At 43.7% G+C, this 16195-nt stretch overlaps 1 protein-coding gene across 1 annotated transcript in view; it reads right to left on the bottom strand.

Annotated features, from left to right (window-relative positions):
* Nucleotides 1–1631: 1631 nt before the first annotated feature.
* st6galnac3 (ST6 (alpha-N-acetyl-neuraminyl-2,3-beta-galactosyl-1,3)-N-acetylgalactosaminide alpha-2,6-sialyltransferase 3) overlaps nt 1632–16195 on the bottom strand; it is a gene marked incomplete at both ends in the record, with an annotated part of 55198 nt that continues 40634 nt past the window's right edge. Inside the window, 2 exons of the mRNA XM_080011006.1 lie at nt 1632–1821; nt 3106–3213. Coding sequence (XP_079867132.1) covers nt 1632–1821; nt 3106–3213 — 298 coding nt within the window. The remainder of the gene's footprint in view (nt 1822–3105; nt 3214–16195) is intronic.

The raw sequence follows: 16195 nt of genomic DNA, 5'->3' as shown, positions 1-16195 counted from the left end.
AGACCGTGCAAGAGGAGTCTCTTGGCTCCAGCCCTCTATGGTTACAATGTCTGCTGCTCTCCACTGTGTTCTCAGCACCTGAAGGGTCCTTCTGTAGCCTCACAAGGGCTGCGATTGAGAGTCAATGGGCTGAAATCTAAAGACATGCTGGAAAACATCCAAAGGACAAAATGGTGAAGTATGTATGTACTGTATGTACACAGTGATATTCTATGTATAAAGAGGCACAATACTGAATGAGAAGAAAGAGAGAGAGAGCGAGAGAGAGAAGAAAACAAAGGAGTGCAAATGGTCCTCTTTCTGGTGAGTGTATCGCAGGCACAAATGATAATAGAATGCAATTAACTTCAAATGGTTTCACTGCACACTGAACTCTCTCCCCTCCGCCGTCGGGGATGGGTGGGGGTCACAAATGACTCACCTCCATCCATATGGGTGGAGTTGATAATTGCACATTGCTCTGTATCGGCACGCGATAAGTGTGTGAGGGAAAACATCGCTACTGTACATTTCACCGTAGTGAAGCAAAAAAAACCAAACCCAAAAAACCCACTGTTTTTTGATGTTGTGACACTCATTAAAACCAGAAAGCGGAATCAGCGTAATGGGAGTCAAAATATTTTCACAGGAAAACAGAACTGTCATCATATGGAAAAAAAACAAATTACTGAGCGGTCACTCCTGACAGCGAGACAATGCGTCTGTTTTGTTTTTTTCCCCCTGTATCTCAATTTCACAGCATTTCACAGCAAAAAGAAAAAAAACGCTGTCATCTTGAAAATTGTGCAAATTCACACACGCAGAATAACAACAGAGCAGAAACCGGACAACACCTGTGTGAACGGAGGAGTCCAACCGGCTCATTATACAAACATTAATTCTGTTATTTGCTTCCTTTGCTTTTCAAATGACCTTATTTGTTGAGAATTCTTTGATCGAAGGAGGACAGTAAATTAAAAGTGACGGAGCATCTGCCTCCGCTGCTCCCCCGGTCCAAGATGAAGGCCTGAATGATACGTATTATACATTAATTACGACTTGACGGGAGACAGACGAGGAAGGGGAACTGAGCAGGAGCAAGCCGGGCCTCAGCCTAGCACCTCCCCCCGTCCCCCCCGACACAAAAGTCTTGCCGATGTCCGGCGGCTGGTTGTTTGTTTTTCCATGAATGTCTCTGCTGCTTGTTTAGCTGGTTGCTACACTCACGGAGCGTCAGACGCTCAATTATGCCAAATGGTGGCCTTTGTCGCAATACAGTATAGAAATGTAGAATATGAATCTTCTGACGCTTTTCGATTTGGAGAACAAAAATAACTCACGATATTGAGCGGGCGAGAGATCTTTCTCGACTTTCCTGGTTAGGCCACACGAGAAAATATATTGACGGGCGGTTGTGCAATCAGGAGCTGCGTGGATTCTGCAGACTTGGCCTACGAGGGCATGCGCTTCCTGGACATGAACCAATTAGAATGGGATGAGCAATGTTCAACCAAAAAAACCCGTTGTGAGCTGATATGCCTTCAAATTCCTGGGGATGTTGACATTTGCGCACTTACGCAGGAAGTGCGTTTGGTGAGATCGGCTGGTCCTCGGGTGGTGATGGTGGCCGCGGCCGAACGGTGCAGCCAATGTCACGAGAGCTGCCAGGGAGGGTTGAAGAACTTAATGGCGTGCGTTTTGGCCCATTTGGCGAACACCGCCTTCTCTGTGATGAAGCGGTGGCCTCCATAGGGGGCGCTCTCGTGGAGGAGGTACTCTGCACATTCGTCCCGGCTGCCCGTCTCGTAATAGTGGTAGGGCACCTTCCGGTAGCCCTCTGTCCTGTCGGGCAGAGAGAGAGAGAGAGAGAGAGAGAGAAGGAGGGAAGACGGTTAGCTGGATTACTGAGATCGTATTCCAGTTACTGCACATTATCTGTGTGCCTCACATGGGACTGGGACGATCGTTGTTGATTCCTTGCTTCTGTCTGTGTTTATCAATCAAATCAAAGACATTTAGCCAAGATATGCCGGAAATCCGGGATTGTCTAGGACACCCAGATGCATGAGTCATCGTTTCAGTGGGAAAGGGAATCATATAGATGATGGCATTCGCTATGGAAGCTGTATACTCGCTATTGGAGGTTCATCAATCTCAGCAAAATTCAAGAGTCGCCGCGTGTAAAGGTGTAAGTCGGGTGAGTCACCAGAAGCAAAAGGAAACCATCAGCGGCTAGGTTGACCACACGGGAGGCTGCGGGAGGCAGAGCACATATACCCCCGCCCCCCACGGTGTTGCACAGCCCTGGCGACCAGCGTTAACAAATTATTTCAATTTCACAGCCGCTCCCTGCGACAACTGTTGAATTTCCACCGGTGCACACCTGCTGGGGTCGGTCTCTGCTTCAGGAAGCCTCCGCTGTAAACGACGACACTGCGCTGAAACCAGGCACTACATTTCATTTCTCCGAGGAGCCCGTTGAGAAGACAATATCCCTTTTTTCTTTCTCACTGAAGAGAGTGGAAAATAAGCGAGGGAGAGAAGGAGAGAGAGAGAGGGAGAGAGAGAAGGCAGGAGGACGACACGCCGTCAACACCCCGGCTTAATCCTTAATCCATTTTGCTTCTTTTACATTAGGGTAAAAGTGTCAAACTCGGGAGTACAGAAAGCGCAAGAGAGATAGGGCTTGATTCGTGGTAGTCGGGTGGAGACGGAGAGAGAGAGAGAGAGAGAGTGAGAGAGCTGAGAGCTTGAGTAGATTCAAACTGAGGTATCTTGATAGGGAAGCAGGAAGCAGCCGCGCCTCCAGGAGCGACGGCATATTATCCTCCGACCGCTACGAAATCCCAGACAGACATTAAAAGTTGCTCGCCCTGCGGACGCCCAGCCAATGCACAAATACAACTTTGAAGGAATTGGAGTGAAGAATAAATGAATGAATGAATGAATGAATGAATGAATGAATGGCTGGAGAGTCGCACCAAATGCTTGCTGTGCGGTCCATGCCAGGACGCATATAATGCTATTTCACAGCATGGAGAGAGAGAGAGAGAGAGAGAGAGAGAGAGATATTGATATAGAGATATAGAGAGATTGTTATTTGTCAGTGGGGGGCGGGTCTCTTACTTGCAATAGGTGTCGTTTATCATGCCGTAGATGTGGATCTCTTTGCACATGTCCATGGCCAGGATGAGCGTGAACCAGCCCGTGCTGAGGTACGAACCGGACTGGATCCTGGAACCACAAGGAAAGAACAGTTGAGAAGGATACAACACAGCTTAAAGGAGAGCCTCCCTATTCATTATTGTTTAATAAAATGTGGCTTCCCATCATTTATACCTGTTGATAGAACAACCTCGTTGAACGATTTACGCCTGAGAAACCTGCCGCTCTGCTGCAACTTCTCACTTGAGTTCAATTTTTTATTGACAGTATTGCAGATTGTAAAACCATTTGCCGCAAAATGAAATCATTCTCCTTAGAGAGGGGATGTATTGGCTGTCTGTAAAAATGTGTGAAATATTTACACTTCATTTGCAAGTATTTACACAGCAAGCGGCTCCTTCAAAGCAAAACTGGGAATCAAAGCATGATAATGTCGTTGTGTCACGTCTTCAAACTGAAAAAAAAAAAAAATACAGAATAAACACACGGGCAAAAGAAAATGGCAGATTTAGTATTTTGCTGTAGAATCTAGACAGCGAAACATCAGTGACAGAGAAGGTGATGAAAAACATTCTGCACTTATCTAAACTATTTCCAAATGTGTTGCAGTGGTCTATTAACAACTCCTACTAAATTAAACAAGATAAGATAACACTTATTAACTTTATTCATTTATAAAAAATAAAATGTTCCTTTGACTGGGACCTTGATATAAGGATAATAAAGACAATGATGATGTCTTGCTTCACAAAGGTCACAGATACAAACATGTTTACACACAAACACACATGCATACATACGTGGAAAAGCCCATTGGTCTCTTTTCCCCCAAGGTCTGGGAACTAAATGAGGAACCATAGCGATCCCAAAAAGAGTGCTGGGTTGCTTTCCCGTCGCATCGAGGATCGGCATCTGGGAACCGGGTGGAGGTGACCCGAAACGTGCGAATGCAGGGTTTGCTCATTTTGGCACTCAACGAAAGTGCTTGAACTTCCATCGATCCATCGGTCACCGTATTGGGGACAAAAGTACCACAAGCCAGCAATGAGTCAGTCGGTCAGCTGTTTACCTTAAAAATGGTCTGCTTGGCAATTCTCAGGATGCTTGCATTTGCTCAGTACTACACCTCGCTTGTGGGGTCCTTTTTGGGGGGACCTGCAGTGGTTCCTGCGGTAGTAAAGCAGTTTGACTTTGTGTAACCCAGTGTCACATACAAACGTGATCCGTCACACCCTTTTCTAATCACTTCCCTCGAGCCCCATCTTGTGTCTTCACATTCGAAAATCGAACTAGTAGAAACGGAAGAAGCCATAACAAGGTGTAATGAGCACATTAGCAAACCCAACTAAAGCAACAGCCATGGCGCAGAGCTTATTAAAGCAGACAGAAGGGGGGGCCTACCTACGCTGTGCGGTTCTGTTTGCCTTCTAGTTTGGGTGGCCATGCCCGCTCGTACACGCACCAAGTAACGGGGGATGTGGGGCGGAGAAACTGCAAGGAAAAGGCAATTTGTTGTAATAAGGGAATTGAGAAGCACACGAGAGAGCCGTGGGGGAGGGGCCTCATTATCACCGATACACACTCTCAGCTGTCAGAGCTGTCAACACATCACTGTTAGCCTGCATTATTCATTATCCATTTGCCACTTCAGCAGCCAGGTGCTGAGCTTGCGCACATAGGCTGTCACACACACACACACACACACACGCACGCACACACACACACACACACACACACACACACACACACACACACACACACACACACACACACACACACACACACACACACACACACCCTTCCCGGTTGAACCTCCTCCAGCAGAATATCTTGCCAGATATTCTATCTTGGCAGAATAAATGCGGAGGGGAGGGATATGCCGACCTGATGAATCCCAATTTCAAAGCAGATGTCTCAAAGTGGACATGGACTGACAGACACATTCAAGGTCGTCGACGCGCTCCCTCTTGGTGTTGCCGGGACAATTACAACAGGGTGACTCGGGCAGGAAATTTGCGCGGCAGCCCGGGGCCCAATTTGAGCGGGAGATAAGACGCAGTGTGTGGAGGGAGTGCAAAATAACATTCAGTGCCGCGGGACTGAGAAAATACAATTTGCTTGTTTTGTTAAAGGAGAGCGAGAGAGAGACAGAGAGGGAGAGAGAGACAGAGAGGGAGAGAGAGAGAGACATAGAAGGAGAGAGAGAGAGACAGAGAGGGAGAGAGAGAGAGAGCAAGAGAGAGAGGGGGATAGAGAGAGAGAGAGAGAGAGAGAGAGAGAGAGAGAGAGAGAGAGAGAGAGAGAGAGAGAGAGAGAGAGAGAAACATGGTGGTGCACCAGTTACTTAAAGACATCAAACAAAAGGTGTCGCCAGCTCCCACTGGGCATCGCTTGGCCCTTTACATTTTCTTTTTACAAAGTCTTTCTTTCCTGACAGCCTGGTAAGAAAAAAAAATAATCAAAGTGTTGTTTCTTGGTTTTGATGAAAACAAAACGGAGACAAAAAGAACGTAGAGTGAAGTCCAAACCACCCTCACCTTTCTTTCTTTTTCTCCCTCTTTCCGATGTGTACAGTGCCTGGCATGAGCGCTGCAAGGGGGATTAATAACCTGCCCCAAAGCCTCAGTGAGCTGGAGCTTTTTGTCGTGCCGCACTTGCCTGCTGCCAGAGGCTGTGCTACACGAGACCCTTCAAACACTGCCGTACCCCCTGCTCCCTGTTTGACGCTTTGCACCCGTGTGGGGGAGGGGTGTAGAAGCGCTTTGTGACGCCTTGCCCCGCCGCGTAAACGATATGCGATGACATCTGTCAAAACGGCTCAGCTCAGACTTCAGCTCAGCGTTATTTGAGAGAGAGTGCTTCCTCACTTGGCCCGACCACGTAGGGAAAAACCATTATGTTCACAGGACACGTGACAAACGTTACCTGACATATTTTTGCGATACTGTACATGCTCACATGTACATGCTTAACTGTACATGCTCACCTGTACATGCTCACATGTACATGCTCACCTGTACATGCTCACATGTACATGCTTAACTGTACATGCTCACCTGTACATGCTCACATGTACATGCTCACCTGTACATGCTCACCTGTACATGCTCACTTGTACATGCTTACCTGTACATGCTTACCTGTACATGCTCACATGTTCATACTTACCTGTACATGCTCACATGTACATGCCCACTTGGCCCGAGCATGTAGGGAAAAATCATTATGTTCACATGTTCACAGGACACGTGACAAACGTTACCTGACATATTTTTGCGATACTGTACATGCTCACATGTACATGCTAACCTGTACATGCTCACATGTACATGCTTACCTGTACATGCTCACATGTACATGCTTACCTATACATGGTCACATGTACATGCTCACCTGTACATGCTCACCTGTACATGCTTACCTGTACATGCTTACCTATACATGGTCACATGTACATGCTCACCTGTACATGCTTACCTGTACATGCTTACCTGTACATGCTCACCTGTACATGCTCACCTGTACATGCTCACATGTACATGCTCACCTGTACATGCTCACCTGTACTGTGACCCTGAATTCACACCAAGGGGCCTTTATTGTCGCGTGTTCATTCGTCCAATTCACAGTGACTCACTTCTGTGACACACGCAGCCAAAGGATTCGTACTCTGGTGACTTTTTTATTATCATTAAAACTACATATTGTGACATTACTCAGCTTTCAGTGGGTAAGTGACTATTTGCTTTGGTTTTTCATTTTTCGCATTTGGAGTCTGTTTGGTTTGTTTATTAACCTAGTTGGATTAATTTGTGAGTGTAGCGTTGTTTATATTGAACGTGCCAGCTTCTTGCTTGAATACAACATATTTTATTGCTGGAATGAGTAATCTATAAAAACATAGCATTTTTTACCACTGGCAATTAACAGGAAGAAGGCGGTGGCACTGATTGTTCTTCTCCGTCAGCTCGAAAGGAGGGGCGGCAACGGTGGGTTCAGAAACTATGCTCCCACACTATGGAACGCATGCCCGAGGTGCATGCCCAAAGTGATAATAAAACGTGGATCCAAACCAGGTGCCTGTCCCCGGTCAGGTTCTGGTGGTCGGGTGCTGGTCGACCCGGGAAGACCTCAACACCAGACCACCACTGGTCTTAGGGTCAAATTTGAATTGTTGTGTTTATTGTTGGTGTCGGCACCAGCATTTTGACCGCCAATGTGGATGAATTCTTTGTACTGACATGGATTGTTTGATGCTGGATCTATGACTGGACGAATAAATTATGAATTACGAGCGGTTGGACAATGATTCTGCATTGTTGGTAACTTGGGATGGACAGGTTTTCAGCTTTAGGAGTTCATATGTAAGAGCGTGCATTTATGCTACCCTGCACAGGCATGTAGAGTATTATTACAGCACCCCTGAAAGTAACGTTCCCGCGCGCATGAATGTTCCGTTAAAAACACCCACTGAAGAGATAATCTTCGCATTAACAGTGACTTATTATGTAGTTGTCTAACCCTATAGTCAAGCCGTACTGTAGAAGTTAAGTGACATTTTTCAAACACCACTGGCCCATTTTTGGGTGAACTGAACATGCAAGAGTAGTCTTACATTTCACTGTTTGTAACACAGGGCGTTTATCCTCTGCTGGATGGGCAGCTTAAATAAGAACATTCATTTCATTTCATTTTTGACAGGAAAAGCATAGAAAAAAAACTCAAATAATATCATCGTTAAAAACAACTAAGTGGGCCAAATAGTAGGCGTTGCGTACTGTAATTATTAAATTAATTATTTCAAATTCTCAGTGAACATGTGTATCAATTCAAGATTCAAGATTCAAGATTCAAGATTTTTATTCGTCACTTACATATACATACTTTCATACATATATGCAGTGAAATGTAATGCAACGCACCCAGTGATAACACACAATATGTCCTAGGAAAAATTTCTAATAGACCGTGTCATCCATGGATCTGTTTTGCCGGTACGCGAACTGCAACGGGTCCAAGGTGCCGGGGAGGGAGGCGCAGATATAATCCCAAATTAATTTGGGACATACGGTTTTACGGTGGTTTCAGAGAAACAAACAGTAATTAGGAAGAAAGACAATGCAGGTAAGAAAAGTAAAAGACTCCCAAGACATTGAAATTAGAAAATAATTTGCTGAGGAATGCTTACCCTGTTTTTAAATAATTGTATTATTTTAATAATTTTATTATTGTACTTTGTAAATGCATTTTCACTTTGCTTTTATTGTCACTATCTGATGGCCTTCTTACAATGTAAACCACTTTGAGTTACATGTCTATATGAAAGGTCCAATACAAACAAAGGTTATGGGTTAAGGTTCAAATTATGGAAAATATATATGTATAAAAAATATATATATATTATTATCATTATTATTATTATTATTATTGTTATTATTGTTATTATTATTATTATTATTATTATTATCATCATCATCATTATTATTATTATTATTAACCAGAGATGTTCACAATGTACAGTATACAGTATATTTATTGAGCTGTTTCTGTAATAAAGTGTTGTCTGAGTACTTTTTGAATATGTATTTTGGTTCGATTATTAAATGAAGAAACACATGCAGTGGGTAAAAATCGATTAATAGCTTACAACAAACTTATAAATTAATTGATAGATTTCTCTCCTTCCAAATATATGTTTTGACAAATGACAGGCCAGTTTGACTAGAGCCTGCATATACAGTACTGTACACACACAGTTGACTCCAAGTAGCAAGTAGTCCACCCCCCTCCGCCAGGTACAGCAAACCACTCCTATAAAGTTCATAAAACTACTTCCCAAGCATGAAGTAAAATGGACGTGGAAATCCTGGACGTGATATTTCATTTCCTGCTGGAGTGATACATAAGTGAGGTTTTATTTGATGTGGGGACGGAAATCTTTTCTTGACACACACGGATGTTTTTCACTGGCATTTCAATTTGGCTGAAAAGAGGTAGATAAAAAAATCAATAGATGAATACTGTAAGTTGATGAAATATTACTTTGTTAATTCAACCCAGGAATCCACGTTAGGGCTGCACATCAGCAATTTTGGATATGTGGTTGATGCATACTTTTGTAATAAACTTTTGAATAAATACAAATGTTTTGGGTGGACCTCTATGCAGAATGCCGCTCTAGCTGACGCCTTGTTGCACATCTGAAAACTATTCCTACAGCTGAGTTGGTCTCATTTGTGCTAATTATGTCTTCAGAGGCAAAACACGATGCAGCCAGCCATTGTTTTGCTAAGCCTGTTCAGCCCTGGCACATCCAGAACGCACAGCTGTATCTAGCTGCGATGCTTTCCCCTCGCAGCTAGGAACTGTGGGGATTATGCAAATCAGGACAAGACACAAAATGTGTGATTGGTTCGATACATCATTTCGGCAGGAACTGGTCGCATCAGACTCTTATAGTGATCATGTCTGTCCAGGTCAAATTGATCACGATAAGTGAATGATTATTGTATCTTATCTTTTTTCTTTTTTTTTATTTCTCCTGCAGATTACCATCTCATGGTTTCAACGGCTCTGCGGAGCTGACACAGGATGCACAGGGATTTTTTTGCTTTGTTCAATTAGGAAACAGAGAAAAATAAATACATCTAAAATAAAAACACACTGTTTTTATTTATAAATGTTTTTTGAGAAATGGTAAACAGGGATGTGCAGCAAAGCAGAAATTGCTCCTTCTCCATAACATATTCACACCACTGCTCTACACCTGTCTGTTTAACAAATTATCACTCTTAAATACATTATAAACTTAAAATAATTGTCTGTTAGGATTTTAAAATGTGGCGGACCAAGGCGCGCCACAACCAAGGGGTGGTTCCCTTTCCCGTGGCCGGCAAGCAGCCGGGTAATTTCTTAATGTTTATCTGTCTTGCAGAGGGGATCGGTGCCAGAGCGGAACGCCATTCCTCTTGCGCCCAAAATCATCCTCATCATTATCATTATCATTATTAATTATTATTTATACTTGTGGCCAGCGAGCCATTCCTGTTCTGCTTTAATAAAAACTCTCGCCTAAACCCTTACCTGTGGGCAGAGACTCCCACAAAAGTGTGAAAATGTACGATTGTAAGGAAATCCTAAGGGAGGCTGTCGGTGCTACGCAAAATCCAGACAGGGCTATAACAGCTGGTGGAGCTGGTGCTACAGGGTTTCAGGTTCCGCCTTTTCAAGGATTACTTGCGAGGGGAAGCAAGTACTATGAGCTAGCAGTGAGTGCTTGTGAGATAGTGTTCAATCCACATTGTACTGTACTACAAAGTACTACTTAGTACTACCTGTTTTGCCCGAAAAGTACCACTTTGGAAAGTACCACTTGGATGGTTCCTGGGATCAGGAACCATCCAGAACCAATTTTAGAACCAAGTTCCTCATGTTGAAAAAGGACTAAGCTCCTAAGTACCAGGAACTAAGTGTAAGGCTCCTGCGTTGGTAAAGAAGCTCAGTACCAGTAATGCATTAGGGAAATCCCAAAACAGGCCCTGTACATCTGGAAATGGGTGGTTTACAAACCATCCCTCACCCAGAAGATGTCCTAAATATGATGCCAGGGAACAGCTGAAGCCAATGTCTCGCCGTTTCTGGCAAGATATGTCTATAATCACCAGGCAGTTCACCTCACACAACCAACCCTATGTTTCCCTTTATCTCCCATTCCTCTTCAGCCTTGCATAAAATTGCCACTCAGGAAAGAGCCTAAAAGTATATTGTTGGTCTGGCGAGGGCGGTTTTCAGTCACAACAATCTTGTTTTAATGATGGCTTTCCAGCAGGACCAATTGCTATAAAAAAGGCATGTGCACTGATGTGGGCACCCAACGGAAGCGACAGATCCCACCTCCACCACTACTGAGATGGATCCCTCCGCCCTGCCCCGCGCTCTTTGTCCTCTCCCAGACGCACTGTCCTCTGTCTCCATCTCTGTGTTTGATGATATACAAGATGCTTTTTCGTGTTCTGACAATGGCATCTCCGCCGTACCTTAACTGATTGCCTCCAACAATAATAGGCATGGAGATAAGCTGCCTTCTTTCTGCACCTGGAAACAAAATAAACCCCCCCACCCTCACCACCACTCCCCACCACCACCACCACCACCACCAACACCACCTCAACTCCTCTCTGTCTGAAGTGCTGCAACGGCCCCAGCAACAAAACAGCGACATACACATCAGAATGAAGCCATAAGGGAGTCTTCTGCATCGCACTTCTAGATAACATTGCATCCTGAATAGAACACAAGTTCATGTCCAGTTCAGGTAAATAGTGTATTCTTTTCACACAGAGCACATCTATTTATTGCGATGATGATGACGATGATGTTGACGATGATGATGTTGACAAGGATGATGATAAGGAGGATGATGATGATGAAAGGCAGCAATCTGAGCACGTAGGTTTGCCTTCTCTCCCCAGAGGGTAAAATAAGAACAGATCTGTGGAGACTTGTGTAACCTGATTTGGGAAAAAAGACTAAACGTACTCTTTTAAAGTAATATTTGGTTACAATTTGTGCATCAACACAATGCTATTAATAGCAGAGAGAGAGAGAGAGCGAGCCCCTCCAGCCCCTTGGTAGTTTTGTTTTTAGCTTCCGTTTTCCTCTCTGCTGCATCCTTGCTAATGACCAATTCTCTTGCCCTCGCTAAGCACTCAATCTCAGTCTCTCATCATTCTCTCCTTTCTTCCTTCACTCTCTCTCTCTCTCTCTCTCACTCTCTGTCCAGCTCCAGCTGGACAGGACTCTTCCATTTCTCTCCCGCTCTGCCGTCTCTATATCCTCTTGTCACGCTGCTCTCTGCCCAGCTTGACCCTCTGTCCAACACACCTCCCCCTCTCCCTCTCTCCCTAAAGCGTATGTCAACACGAGCAGTGCCGTGGCCACGGAAGGGAGAGGAGGAGGCCCTGCTGTCATGCCGCAAACATCTATACACTCTGATGTAGGTCTCAGAAATATGGAACAATCTTATTGTCATGATCGTAGGGAATTCTCCACGTTATCGATCACAATGTCTGCCGATGAATACAAAGTCCCCTGGTAATGGAATCCGACAGAGGACTCAGTTTGAGGGAGTACGTGTGCCCTCACAGTGTGAATCCATTTAGATTATAAAATTGCATAACACGATCAGGGTTATTAAACTGATGAAACTCAAACCAAAATATCCGACATCCACCCATATCAGATCGACATTTAAGTTTCGACCCAACGCAGACAGTAAATATACAGTGTATAAAATATTCGACGACAGGTGCCAACGGAGACAATCAACACCACAACATTTATTATTTATTTAGATTCAGGCCTACTTGCCATATATATTTTGGTTTTGATTTGATCTAAATGTTGTTAAAGTAAAATGTTTATTACAGCAGATGCACTTGTAACTTCTTGTTCACTTCTTACTGATACCGTTTTTACACCATATAGGCGGGTTTTTTAAATGTGGATAAACACGCTAATAATACTCGATTGACGCTCTTCCCATTGCCAGTGAACGAGTATGTTTTTTTCTGGTGTGTCACGTTCGAGTTCACGAGCGCACCGAAAAAAGTTCTGTCATGGTTTCGGTGGGATTGGGGAAAAAACAGTAGACTGTAGCTTGGAGTATGGCAGCAGGGGGCAGAGGGCTTTCCTCCAGTCTGGGGACTGGAGCCGTGCTGGCTCGGAGCCTGGTAGGGAGCATGGGGGTTCATGGAGCGGTCAAGCAATCCCCACGGAGCGATCCCTACACTCAAAACATTTCAGGGTCCTGCATGCAGAAAAAAAAAGTCAATAACTTCATATTTTGGATTCTAAATCGGATATGATATCATTGAATGATACAACGATATTCTCTCTTTTTACGCGCCAATGTCCGGAACTTCAACGCTCATCGCATTGTTCCGGTAAAGGGGTGAAAATTAGCGCGTCTATCAAGGAATAAAACATTTAACAGAAATTGTGATTTTTAAACTTTTTAACTATCGTAATCAAATGGTATGAAATATTTTATTGTGATAACACTTTTGGCCATATCTGTCACAGTTTCTGAGGTTTGAGGGTCCACCCCCAATTCCACAGCTGCTCACTGTTGTAATAACTATCAATCTATCACAGTTCCAGCAGTGACACTTGCAAATTGGGAGTGCAGCATCTCCCAGCACAGAATGTTTCCACACTATTTCACTTCAAAAATCTATTTGACAATAGATAAGCAAGGTGCCCTTTTAAGAATTGACTTCAGCGAGGATCAGGTGGTCTCAAGCAGCCGCAGTGGTAAGAATGACTATTCATGAGGACATTTGCAAAAGAAGAATATGTAAATAGTTTCATTAAGTCTATTTCTTGGCTATTTGTAGAGGTACGCATGCAAATCCCTGTTCCCATCTGAAATGGTAATGAGAAGTAACGCAAGTTTTAGGAGTTACAAGGGATGACGGCAATTTTTTCCCAAGATAAATCAGAAAAAAATCCATGATGTGTAGAAAGTCCAATTGCGTAGCCTGTTTTCTTATTCTTCTGGTATGTAACCATGTTGCAATGTGATCTGTGCTTCTATTAAAGGGGCCCTATTATGCTTTTCCTTGTTTTCTGTCATCTACATATGACGTTACAATGTCGGATGTTTATATTAGATGTGTCCAAAGTGTCAAATAATGAGGTCAACTAATGACAAAGTAATTACTGTGAGCAAAATGCTCAGGCTTCCGACCGCTCGGTTTTCAAAGGTTTTTTTTACTCTCAGCGCAAGCTGACATCAGCTCGACACAGATTTCTTTATATGGTCATCTGCTCCATCCGAGCCGCTGTGCGTTTCTCCAAACAAATCCAGTAAAAAAAATAGCATGTTTTTATGATGGATGTATATATATTTTTTCCGATGTTTACTGTACATCAAACAAAAAATCCCCGCGTGCAGGAGTCCCGGAGTGATAGAGAACGTGTCCCCATCATGCACAGTGCTTGTTTCATTCCATACGGAAACGGAGTAAAATAAAATAATCTACATCTAAAATAAAAACACACTGTGTTGGCGCACTGATCACGGGCGCCCCATCACGGGCTCGCTGTGGGCACAGTCAGTACCGTCAGAGAGGGAGGGATCGGGGGGCAGAGCTGGCTCTGCGGGGTTATTTTAGATTGGGGGCTATTCATAAAACATTAGGGCTCAACCTGATCCCCACCCTTTGAATTACCCCTCATGGGCAATTGGTCAGTGACCAGATGACTGATATGCAAGATCCTTCTGCCTAAAAAGCTTCATTCTAAGGTAAACAAGCCAATTACCTTAAGGGTAGAGGGAGTTGAGGAACTTTATGAAGTTCAAAAATGATGCAGATGTCACACTTTATGAATTTAGCCACAATGTGTTTGCTGTTGATGTTGATCTTGCAACAAACATACTTACTTTACTTACTGTACAAACTTATATTACCTATTGAACTTTATTGTATTCAAGCAGTTAATAGACTTTCAATGTGAGGACACCGTAGCTCAGCAGAGAGGTCTGGGTTCAGTTTTGTGTCGTGGGTCAGAAGATACATTTGCCAATTTGTTATGGCTTCCTTTAGCGCTCCATTGTTACTGATGGCTCCTTTCAAGATCTATGTTCATAACATTTTAATGATAATATTCAATGGACTCCTCTCAAACACAGATTAATGTTTATTAAATGATACTTTTATTCACTCTTCTCTCCTGATTGAAAATGTAATTGCCATGTCCGTATACCATTCTGATTCCCCTGCCCACGCTGCAATGTCGTATAGTACAAGGTGAGGAAAGCTGGTGCTACTGGGATCTAGTGCAGAAAGTAGAAACAGTCTTTATTTGTCACACAACACATCCTTTGGATGGTGGCCGGTGAAATGGTTCCTCTGCATTTAACCCATCCTGGCCTGTCCTTCCACCGGGGCCACAGCCAGGAGCAGCGGGCCAGGTGATAAGTGTCCATCACTGGTCAGACGATGGGTGCTTTTGAGGGGGGTCCTTACTGACGTGAGGTGGAGGAAACCCCATGTGAGCACGGGGAGAACATGCAAACTCCACACAGAAAGGCTCCTATTTGGGAGATAACCCGCCGGAGCACGGTGCCAACAGCACCCCAGGCGGGAATCAAACCCAGGACCTTCTTGCTGTGAGGCAGCAGTGCAATGCACTGCGCCACCATGCCACACAAGATCTCTTGAAAGTTCTTCAAGAATTTGTTCCCCTGTCATATTAACATTGGAAAACGGAAATTTCCAAATGTCTAACCAGATGGTGCTAAATGAAGCAAAAAATAATAATAAATCCCAATGATTCTCCACCTCTACCCACACCACATTGCGTGGACTCCCATCGATGCCACTGATCTACTCCCCTCTGTCGGGATGTGAGCTCTGAGCATTTTAATAATTCTCTCAGTACCAGGACAGGAAATGTGATGCTTTTTATGCCCGCAGTCACCCCGGCAGTTTCCTCTCATTAATTTGCCAGCATCCTGGCAAGACCGAGCAAAGTCTCTCTTACATTCTAATGTGATTTCATAGCAGGGGTCAAAAAACAAAAAACAAAAAGGGTATAAAAATAAATAAATATATGCGCTTAACATGGGCACGTATGTTCTGCAATGAAACACATTTTCAGCCCTGCCTGCAAGTGAAGCCAAATCAGTATTCCGAAGGAGTTTTCCCGGTTGCGTTACACCCTCGTTAGAATTCAGGACCGAGCATCGATAAATTAATTACAGCATTGTATATAGCTCAGACAATGTATCATAATTAGCCCTGCACATATCCCTAAAAATAAGAGCTGATGTAGGCCCCAGTTTCATCGCCTTACAGTACATTGTCCCTTTGCCTTTGAAAAAAAAAAAACATCTTTATTAAGGAAGTCGAGAAAAAGTTTTGAAACAAGAAAGTCTTAATAGGTAACTTTTAAAATATTATAATTTTTAACCATGATTTATGGTCATTACTGAAATACCATTTCTAGCATTTTGACGGATTTATCCTACTGCTCTCAGTTTATT

The sequence above is a fragment of the Zeus faber genome (genome assembly GCF_960531495.2).
Source record: "Zeus faber genome assembly, chromosome: 12".
Classification (NCBI taxonomy): Eukaryota; Metazoa; Chordata; class Actinopteri; order Zeiformes; family Zeidae; genus Zeus; species Zeus faber.
Note: the sequence above shows the minus strand (reverse complement) of the source record. Positions and strands in the feature narration are given on the sequence as shown.